Source organism: Megalobrama amblycephala, linkage group LG4 (genome assembly GCF_018812025.1).
Source record: "Megalobrama amblycephala isolate DHTTF-2021 linkage group LG4, ASM1881202v1, whole genome shotgun sequence".
Classification (NCBI taxonomy): Eukaryota; Metazoa; Chordata; class Actinopteri; order Cypriniformes; family Xenocyprididae; genus Megalobrama; species Megalobrama amblycephala.
The window spans coordinates 21781158-21791935 of NC_063047.1; the positions used below are offsets into that span (position 1 = coordinate 21781158).

Sequence of the window (10778 nt, forward strand, 5' to 3'; positions counted from 1 at the left end):
TGTTTGACAATATACTGTCGATTCAGCCTCCATTTTTTTCCAGAAACATGTGCAAAACGTGCGTGGATGTCGTAGCCATTGTTTCGATGTGTTCGACTTGTTTGACAATCTGTTAAAATATCGTTTTCTTGTCTCTGTTCGCTAACAAAGGATCGAAACGCGTACCCGCATTGACCGTGTCTCTCATGCTTCGAGGGCATTTGGCTTTAGCGCAGGCGCACAAACCCCGCCTCTCTCCTGTGCTGTGTGCATTCGCATTGTGTCTAAACAGGCAGCGAGCAAAAAGATATTTTACCAACAGCAGTAATGTCGGGCAGGTCGGTTCGAGCGGAGACGCGGAGCAGGGCGAAAGATGACATCAAGCGGGTTATGGCTGCAATTGAAAAAGTGCGGAAATGGTAAGAGAGAGCGTCTACCCGTTAACGAACAGTACAGACAGCCTGTGGGGGAGGAGAGACAACGAGAAACAATGAAATGAAAGGAAAGAGAGCGTTTATTCCACTCCAATTTAAGTCAGATGTCCCGTTTCTGCGTTTCTTCGCGCGGCTGGTGTTTTTGTCGGCTTTTGGAAAATTAGTTAGGAAAAATGTACATCGCATTTTTCTTCCATTAAATTTTTATGTGGGTTGAACCTAGAAGCCATTTCGTTGCAGTCACATGAAGGCTTTGCTGTTTGAGCCTGTAATGCCGGCTGAATAGTAACCGAACGGGCTGACATGATGAACTAGAGTCAAACGCCCGTACCAAACAAAAAGTGCCGCTGAACGGGCGTTTGAGTCGTTCATCTCATCTGTGAGTGAGTGACTCGCGCTTCTGAGCGACGGAGCGTGAGAAGAGTTTTATCCACGCGCTGGGGTTTAAACTCAGCGCGGAGCTTCAGCTTCGACTGCACTTTCACACTTATCAAGAACTGCTGAAGACTGTGCTTAAACTTCAGTTCAACTTAAAATACATTTTTCTAGATAAATGGTTATGAGATTAACAATGACCACAACAACAGTATCTTTCTAAACTTAAAAAAAAAAGTTATCCAGAGTTAAATAAGAAAAAAACAGTTTTGTCATAACATAAGTGTGATTGAAATTTTCCTAATCCGTGAGCTAGTTAAAAGTGATTTTTAAATAGTATGATTGAAATTTAATTAGTTTAATTATTGTTCTACACAATCAAAAATTGTACACTTGTACAAAAAGAGTAAAAATAGTTTATTATTATAGATGCATTGCTAATATGTTATCAGTTGCATTGCAAATACTTTTCACACAAACAATATCTTTGCAGAGATTTCTTATGCCTATACTAAATGTAAATGTTTAAATAATTAATCCTCTGTTAAACTCATTTGCTTGCGGCCTCATTTGTCTTTGATATCTAACAAAAACATGCATCTCCAGGGAGAAGAAATGGGTGACTGTTGGTGACACGTCACTGCGAATCTACAAGTGGGTACCAGTGACGGAGCCCAAGTCAGATGATGTAAGTGACATTTAATCACCATAATGCTCTATTGCAGTTCTAGTCAATACCAATAACCTACTTAATTATTGTGATGTTTTGGCCGAGCTAACTGATAAATCTTTTTCAGTCTCACTTCCCAAAAGATATTATTGTTTTCCCAATTCTTTTATATGAATAATTAATTTTATTTTAAAATTAGAAAAGGTAAATTCAAAGTGGGATTTAGGTCACTAGTACCAAAAATTTGTGGGGGGGTGGGCTAGACACATTTTAGTTGTAGCATCACTCACAAAGCCAACATTTATTTTGCAATAAATCTTTTAGGTATGTTTCACAATTCTTCACGTGGCTTAAAAAAATTCATATTTATGTCACACAGAAGAACAAAAACAAGAAGAAAGGCAAAGATGACAAGTATGGCTCTGAGGTCACGACCCCTGAGAACAGCTCCTCTCCTGGAATGATGGATATGCATGGTAATGCTGCAGACCTGACAGTTATCACTCTTCTAATCGCATCTCAAAACAATGCTCATACAGCCTTTTCAGGCTCTGTTACTTGGCAGTTATTATACATTTTAGTGCTTTTTTTTTTACACCAAATTGTGATCTTTGTGATTTCTAAACAGTTGGTCTTCCAAGTATGCTTGAAAAGTTAATTATGCGAGAAATGACCTGTAATTTCACAACAATTATCCATTTTAAAATATTTTTTATCATTAATGGCTGTTTGCCTTCCTTCAAACTGAAATGATTTCATATGCTATTCTGTCATTTAACCACCAATTAACATATCATATACTGTTTGAAAGTTTTTCCTAACATTTATCAAATCCTTTTATAACAGTTTTTTAATTGTGTTTCTGTTCTTTTACCTACAGATGATAACAGTAACCAGAGCTCCATTGCAGACTCCTCCCCATTGAAGCAGGAGACGAGCAACAACACTAGTCCTGCACCTGAACCCATGGCAGCTTCTCAGAGTGACAGCAATGACTTGAAAAGTGACCAATATCCTTCCAAACAGCCTTCTGGTCAGGATCATAAGAGTGGTTAGTCACTGCAATGAATCCTCTACAAACTCTTTTCTATCCTTTTGATGTTTATTTTAATAGCACTTTTTTTTATTTTCAGAACAAAACCACTGCTCGTCAGAGTCTAGGACAGCCAAAAGAGATAGCAAGTCACATGGGGATTCAGAGCACTTTTTAGACTCTTCCAAATCAGCCCAGGTACATGCTAACAGTGTCACTTGCATTAAGGTCAAAAAAAGTAATAATTTCTTAATAATTTAAGAGAATTTAAGTAGAAATGGCAACATTTTTTTCCGTCGGAGATCAGCTGTGTTTTTCTTATAACTGATTCAGTGGTTTTCTTTTGAAGGAATCGGAAGATGGTGCTCCCCCAAGCAAAAAAGGGAAAATCGATTCATCCTCTGAAGAAAGTTAACTATCTTCTGCCATGCGTTTGCTATCTCAATCTCTTATCCCGAAACACATCACAACATAAAGGAGGTTTTTTTCTTCAGTTCTACACTCTTCCCTACTACCATCTATTCACTTTAAGCCAGAAACCTGTCTTTTGCGGTCATTTTTAGTGTAGAGGGCATGTCTGGATCATCTTTGTATGAGTTAAGGTAATGAATCAAGCTGTGAGATATTATACTGATCATAAAACAGTTCATGCTGCCCTACAATCACTACGTGCTGTTTCTTTTGCCAAGATTACTATTGTCAATTGAAACGGCACTGGAACTGCCATAGTTTTTCCAAATTGGCATTGATATCAACTGCCATTTGTGATTTTAAAAATTTGTATCATCACCTTTTCTTGTTCACTCAGGAAGGTCAACACACTGTTTTTTTTTTTTTTTTTTTTTTTTTAAATCACGGTGAAAGTAACTGATTTCTGCTGCTGTAGTTTAGAGAGATTTCACCATAAGTAGCTAAATATAAAATAAAATACTGCAAATGGTACTAGTCACAAGTTATACAAGTTCTCCTGTGAAGACCATAGCTTGTAGCATAGGCCCTGCTTGGTTGAGTGCATTTGTGTTACTGAGAAGAGGAATGTGGTTTTTTTTTGTGTTTTTTTTCCTCTCGTCTTGTTTTTGACTGTCTACACACTTCTCCAAAAGTGCCCACATTTTAGTTCTCATCTGATTTTTTTTTTTTTTTTTTTTTTTTTTTTTAATAAATATCCAGGTAAGCCGAAAATGTTCATTTTCACTAATGCTCAAGTTAAACTGTGGAGTTCAAACCGAGCTTTGAAATGCTGGTTGCCATTTCAACAGCACTACAACCTTCCAACGTACACAAGGGATACAATAATTGCATCATTTTGGTATGTCAAATTACTGTTTCTTTTAGCAGCAACTGTACTGACTGCATGTGTCGTCGTCCAAGGAAAAACGTGACATTGATTAGATTGTAACACAGGCAGGTTATGGGTAGACAGCTGTGCGAATACCTCATACTCAGTCCAGCAGTGCTGGAATGTAAACACTAAGTATGACTTTCTCGAAATTACTCTGTTACGTATGCTTGAAAAATAAAATGTATATATTTATACGATTACGTTTTTGCTACCCTTATGTTTTTGCCACAGTATTTCGCCAAACTAATGCCTTCTGTAGTTCAATCTTTGAAACTTTTAGCAAAATGTATTCATTGGGACCATATTGTTTTTTTCTTTCCCAGTCTATAATAGAAATGTCTTGTACAGAAGTATGGTTGTGTCTATCCTATTTATTCCACATGTAGTTTATTGGTTTTCTAAAAAAAAAAAAAAAAAAAAAAAAAAAACAAATAAAAGAAAATATTTCCTTTGAATGTTCTTGAAAGTTGATTTTGTTGCCAAATATCAAACCTGAATATGCTCTGAACAGTAAAGATGAGCTTGATGCTTGATTTCCTTAGATCATAGTCCATTTTTACTGCACATGATCTAGAGTAAACACTAATAAATCATAACATGAAGATTAACACAAAGTTATGAATAGTTAATATAAACTGATAACGTTGTGTGCAATATATGTCTGAATGTGCTAAAACACAACAAAGATTCACCGCAGATTTGCCCAGAACCATGTGATAAAGTGAAAAGTGCTCACTAGCTTTCCGACATGTTAGAACAGCTAACATTGCCCACAGCAATACCTGATAAGATGCTAAGAGAACAATCACTCCATTTTAATGCCAGTTTTCTATCTGTTTTTCACTATGCGTCTGAAAGTGAGGTTGATGCGTGGTGTTTTGACCTTTTTTCTGACTGGAAGACTGTGATACCAGTATGTGTTTGTGGGATAGTTCATGAGCAGAAGACTCCCGTGAGCCAGCTCCAGCTTCACAGGCTCAATGTGACGTTTGCTAGAACCAGTTCGTGCATCCTTATGTCGGAAAATAAAGTCACGGACAGCTCCTAGAGATACAGAGGCAATAGGACAGGCAGGATCGAGTTCCCGTTCATCATCCCGATGCTCTCCAATGTGATCGTGACCGTCTTTATACCTAATGTAAACCATAAACATACTTTGCTCACTTTGAAAGAACATGAATTCTATGTTAAGCAACGCAACACTTCAGGCTCATTGGTAGGACAGTGTCAGCAGCTGAAAGTTGAATTACCTGTTTATCAAAACAAAGTTGAATGTATGTCCGGTTGCCTTGGTAACAGCATCTCGAATGTGTTCCAAAGTGGGAGTCCATGGTTTAGCTTGGAGATGGACTCCCGAGAAAGAGTACATCAGTCCCTCGTCCCCGTATGTCGCTTGCTTCCTTGGAACACTGTATGACTTTCCATACACTTGTATTTTAGCTTTGTCACCTTTGTCACATGAGAAAATGGAAACACAAAACATTTCAAACACTGACTGGACACTAACACAATCACCATCCGAACAACAACAGGATAAAGTGCTTTATTAATATGGCACACAGCATTTGGTACAAATATAATAATGAAGTTAAATAACACATCCTGTATGTTTCCTGTATCTAATGCCAAAATACACCACCGTACTAAAGTTTGGGGTCAGCAAGATTTTGTTTTTTTTAAAACAATTACTTTTATTCAGCAAGGATGCATTCAAGTGATTAAAAGTGACAATAGATAGTTTTACACTGTTACAAAAGATTACAAATGATGATTTTTTTTTTTTTAACTTTCTATTCATCAAAGAATCCTGAAAAGCAACACATGAAGCAACACTGTCAACATTGATAATAATAATAAATGTTTCTTGAGCATCAAATCATCATATTAGAATGATTCCTGAAGGATCATGTGACACTAGAACTGGACTAATGATGCTGAAAATTCAGCTTTGCCATTACAGGAATAAATTACATTTTAAAATAGAAAAGAAAATAGTTATATTAAATTGTAATAATATGTAAGAATATTACTGTATTTTTGATCAAATAAATGCAGCCTTGGTGAGCATAAGAGACCTTTCAAAAACATTAAAAAACCTTTACTTAGCTTTTGAACGGTAGTGTACATGATACTAAAGCACATTCAATACCTGTAAAATACACCAGCTCCTCTTCTAGCTGGTTAAACAGGCGATCAGCCTCCTCTTTGTCAAATAACAAACTGTAGTCACAGTCCAATCCCTCTGCCTCAAACTTCTGCCAGGGAATGGGCTGAGAAAACTCCTCTTCCACCTCACACTCATCTTCTTGGCATTTCTTGATCGGTTCCTCTGATTTCCATTCATCTGCCTCAACAGCTGATCTTTTTCTGAGCCGAGTTACAAACCTATCCATTCAAACACCTGCAGAACAAAACTTCTAGTTTATAATAATGAGTTATTTTAATATAGGAACGGTGTGCGCACATCAAAGAAAACTTCTATCTATATGTCATGCATATTTTGACAGCAAAATGTGGTTGACAGTAAACTATGAAGAGAGCTCTAAGGTTTGTCAACAATGTTTTGGTGGTTAACAACACGTGAGAAGAGGCAGCACAGCCCGGCTCTTTCCACTGCATTATCCGTGCATTATCTAACTGTAACTTTGGGGAAGGATTCATGGGGTGTCTTACCTTTATTGTTTAAATAAACCGTCCACATTACATAGCTTAACGCTTAAATTCTGTCCCAATTTTGTTTTAAGTTCCAGTAATCGCGGGCGGCACACCTCCGGAAGTGTGCGTCACTACCGATAAGACGTCATATACAGTACTTTTCTCTTCCGATGGTTACAGTGTACAAATGCATCTGGTTTAGCCAAGACCTCATTGTTCCGAGTACAGTGAGTAACTAGGAAAACCATGAAAATAAACTATGGGTGAATCTATAATTGCAGGTACATTTGGTGTCCAAAACAAAAATTCAAATGTTTATATTTTTAATTATTTTAATAATTTGTCACTCATTGTGGATCACAAGATGTTACAGGCCATAAAAATAAAATATTTTTCAGTAAAAAGTGTCTTATATAGCTGAAAATCATGATTTCTTGCTGTCCAAATTAGTCAGTGTATTTTTTTCCATCATGTATCATTGTGTAATATATATACAGTACAGTCCAAAAGTTTGGAACCACTAAGATTTTTAATGTTTTTAAAAGAAGTTTCGTCTGCTCACCAAGGCTACATTTATTTAATTAAAAATACAGTAAAAAAACAGTAATATTGTGAAATATTATTACAATTTAAAATAACTGTGTACTATTTAAATATATTTTTTTATTCCTGTGATGCAAAGCTGAATTTTCAGCATCGTTACTCCAGTCTTCAGTGTCACATGATCCTTCAGAAATCATTCTAATATGCTGATTTGCTGCTCAATAAACATTTATGATTATTTTCAATGTTTTTCAGGATTCCTTGATGAATAGAAAGTTCAAAAGAACAGCATTTATCTGAAATACAAAGCTTCTGTAGCATTATACACTACCGTTCAAAAGTTTGGGGTCAGTAAGAATTTTTATTTTTATTTTTTTGAAAAGAAATTAAAGAAATTAATACTTTTATTCAGCAAGGATGCATTAAATCAATCAAAAGTGGCAGTAAAGACATTTATAATGTTACAAAATATTAGATTTCAGATAAACACTGTTCTTTTGAACTTTCTATTCATCAAATAATCCTGAAAAAAAATATTGTACACAAATATTTTGTACAGTTGTACACATTAAATGTTTCTTGAGCAGCAGATCAGCATATTAGAATGATTTCTGAAGGATCATGTGACCCTGAAGACTGGAGTAACGATGCTGAAAATTCAGCTTTGCATCACAGGAATAAATTACTTTGTCAAATATATTTAAATAGTACACAGTTATTTTAAATTGTAATAATATTTCACAATATTACTGTTTTTTACTGTATTTTTAAGTAAATAAATGTAGCCTTGGTGAGCAGATGAAACTTCTTTTAAAAACATTAAAAATCTTAGTGGTTCCAAACTTTTGGACTGTACTGTATATATATATATATATATATATATATATATATATATATATATATATATATTTTTTTTTTTTTTTTTTTTAACTTTTCTTTTGGTAATATTGAATTTATTTTATTTATAAAAGCCCTAAATAGTATTTTTCCTAATTCTACAAAATTAGATTGTTTAAAAATAACTTTTATCTTATAAAAATGTGTGTCCATAAATCTTGCGTCAATTCTTACTGTTCTGTTATTACTTTGCCTTTAAATTGGTGGAATTATCTCTCTAAACTATGATAGATACATAAAATGATGTCACTTTCCCTCAGTTATAAGATATGAAGACCTGAAAGGTATGGGTGCTCTCTCTGAGAAAATATTTTAATCAAAAAAGTTCTTACACCAAGAGTTATTTTGTAAAACATCAAAACTATTACCACAATATCAAATGCAAATTAAAAGTAATTAAAAGTCTTTGCAGCATTTATGCTTTACCAAGGTAGATTAACAATGTTGACAGTATGTAACACAATTGACAGTAACAAAGTAGACAAACAATACTATAAATACTTAAGTGCTTTTTCCATTTAAAGCACTTAATTATTAAAATGGAATATGTTCTCAATAAGATACTAGAAAGAATTTCTGTAACAGATTTTTTCCTTAACTTTTTGAAATGCAAAATGAAGGCTATCTCCCAATTATAGAATCACTCATATATAAACAAGTATAGTATATTTACAGGAACCTCATATTTCTTTGGAAAAAAAAAAATGGAATATTTATGAAATAAAATTAGGCCAAAACATGTATGCAAATGTCTGTAAAATAAGTGTTAGAATCACAATTTCATTCATTGGTAGGTTTGTGATGTAGGCTATGACCTGCGTTTAGCTCTAAATCATATGAAATCCTGAAAAATCAGGAATATATTATTTGTTAGTTATTAAACGTAACATGCAGTTAACACATTGTCATGCCTATTCAGCACTGTGGACAAAGTTTGCAAAGAGGTCAATTTAAAAAAAAAAAAACATGGTATTAACTGTTTTGAAGAAGACATTGCCATTTTGACAAATACAAGATTTGGTCAAATATACTTAAGTATAAATTACATTATCCCACAATGGTTTTGTCACCCTAAATGGGATCAGATCATTCCATTATGATTTTCCATATGTCTTATATGTATGTTTATATGTCTTACCCGAATACGCGTGAAATGTTGAAATGTCTTTATATGTATCATCAATCCACTTAAGTTAGTAGTGTGCACAAAAGAAAAGAAAAAAACACAGAATGAAGTACTGCAGTCATGTCCTCTTAGACTACTCCACATTTTCATAATCATGGTCAGTGCAGTTTGCATACGTCTCCTCTTCTTGTGCTGCACTGTTCACATATATGGCAACCTTATTTTCAGGTCTGTTGATATAAACTGACGAAAATTTTCCTGCAAAGAAAAACAAAACAAAAACAATTTAATTTATTGTCAATATTTCCATAATAGAAGTAATTTATGTTATTTATTTATTACTCACTTTTCCTTTTGGAGTTTTTTTTCCTTAACTCTTGATCATTCTCTGCAGCAAAAATGAAATAACTATAATGTCTCTGATAAAAAATCTGGTCATGTTTTTTACAAACATCATTATTAAATATTAGTATTATAACCTACTATATGTGTAAAACAAGAAATACTCATTAAACCCACCATAGATGATTTGATCGTTTCTGGCATCTCGAACTATCACCACAATGAGAGAAAGACAATGATTAAAACAGGACGTCACTATCTTTTAAAACTTGAAACTTGATTAGATTCATGAGACCCTGTGACTGAAAATGGTCACATGTAGCATAGCTGCGCGTGGACGAATACTGTGAAAATACGTGAATGGCTTACCCTGCTGGCTGTTTGCATAATATTGTTGATCTGATGTTTCTGAAAGTAAGAAATAATGTTACTTTATTGAGCATGCAAACATTGCATATTTATAATTTATTCAGAACTGAGGTGATATACTTACTATTTTGTTTATACACAATGCAACACACCATGACCACAAGAAGAAATATAATAATTGTTGCTCCTCCTGCTATGAAGGGCCAATAGGACATGACTGTGTCCTTTGAGCTTTCCGATTCATCTTGTTCAAATTCTTCTGCCTTTAAGCCAGAACATTTGTAACATGTAAAAAGAAAAACAAAAAAGAGACAATATATCACTATAGACCATATAACTGTAGTATTAAATAGTAAAATTAAAAAGTAAGGTTTTAGTGTCAGGACACAATAAAATATACCCTATTTTAAAACCGTTCTCTTGGATGCATAGTTATAATACGGTAGCCAGTAATGTTTTTTTTACTCACATGTGTGAATTCCAGTGTCCTGATGATTAATGCTATAGTTAAAGTCTTAAAACAGTTCACAGTGGAACAGACCCACATTATAGAGGAGGATGGAGGACTTTCCAGTTTCGTAGAATTCGGAGAAGGTCTTCTTCTGTTGTCCTAACCCTTTACCTGACCTTTCAGATTGTTCTCTAGAATTAGGTACAGTTGCATTGGTGCAACATCTCTGCTGTGCAGCCTGGTCTGAAGATGGCTGTTTCAAAGAAATGAGAGAGCATCTCTGCTCAAACTTGAGAAACCACAGCAACAAGCACATGAATGTTTCCGTCTGCACATCACAGGTGATCAAACTTTGCACAATGATGATGTTTGCTGAGCTTCCTGCTGTTTTACAATGTTTACAGGCAATCTTATATGCTGATGAGAATGTGTTTTTATAATTATTATGTTTATAATATGTTTAAATAGTTACTCCCCAAAATGACTGTTAATGGAAACAGTAACATACTATTACATTCTGCTTGCTTGATTCTATAATAACATCTCTCAAAAGGACTGATTA

General features: G+C 34.4%; 2 protein-coding genes across 3 annotated transcripts; one reads left to right on the forward strand and one right to left on the reverse strand.

Moving 5' to 3' along the window:
• Positions 1–134: 134 nt before the first annotated feature.
• Positions 135–4030, forward strand: bcl7a (BAF chromatin remodeling complex subunit BCL7A). Of its 2 annotated transcripts, none has more exons than XM_048188287.1 (6): positions 135–398; positions 1395–1476; positions 1838–1934; positions 2339–2509; positions 2592–2689; positions 2841–4030. In XM_048188287.1, exons 1-6 carry the CDS (start codon positions 307–309, stop codon positions 2904–2906), a joined length of 606 nt encoding a protein of 201 aa, XP_048044244.1. In that variant the 5' UTR covers positions 135–306; the 3' UTR covers positions 2907–4030. The 2 variants fall into 2 exon arrangements, with proteins under 2 accessions (XP_048044244.1, XP_048044245.1); XM_048188288.1 differs by lacking the exon at positions 135–398 and adding an exon at positions 488–588.
• alkbh2 (alkB homolog 2, alpha-ketoglutarate dependent dioxygenase) lies at positions 3650–6719 on the reverse strand. Its single transcript, XM_048188286.1, has 4 exons — positions 6507–6719; positions 5983–6234; positions 5084–5282; positions 3650–4966 (listed from the first exon to the last, which is right to left on the reverse strand). Exons 2-4 carry the CDS (start codon positions 6224–6226, stop codon positions 4663–4665), a joined length of 747 nt encoding a protein of 248 aa, XP_048044243.1. The 5' UTR covers positions 6227–6234; positions 6507–6719; the 3' UTR covers positions 3650–4662.
• Between the last annotated feature and the right edge of the window lie 4059 nt (positions 6720–10778).

What these genes read in the sequence shown, in the direction of transcription:
- bcl7a (XM_048188287.1), top strand. Translation starts at nt 307, where the DNA reads ATGTCGGGCAGGTCGGTTCGAGCGGAGACGCGGAGCAGGGCGAAAGAT. An exon ending in ATTGAAAAAGTGCGGAAATG is followed by an intron (nt 399 to 1,394) that starts GTAAGAGAGAGC and finishes ATGCATCTCCAG; the next exon opens with GGAGAAGAAATGGGTGACTG. An exon ending in CGGAGCCCAAGTCAGATGAT is followed by an intron (nt 1,477 to 1,837) that starts GTAAGTGACATT and finishes TATGTCACACAG; the next exon opens with AAGAACAAAAACAAGAAGAA.
- alkbh2 (XM_048188286.1), bottom strand. Translation starts at nt 6,226, where the DNA reads ATGGATAGGTTTGTAACTCGGCTCAGAAAAAGATCAGCTGTTGAGGCA. An exon ending in GGAGCTGGTGTATTTTACAG is followed by an intron (nt 5,283 to 5,982) that starts GTATTGAATGTG and finishes CATGTGACAAAG; the next exon opens with GTGACAAAGCTAAAATACAA. An exon ending in AACTTTGTTTTGATAAACAG is followed by an intron (nt 4,967 to 5,083) that starts GTAATTCAACTT and finishes GGTTTACATTAG; the next exon opens with GTATAAAGACGGTCACGATC.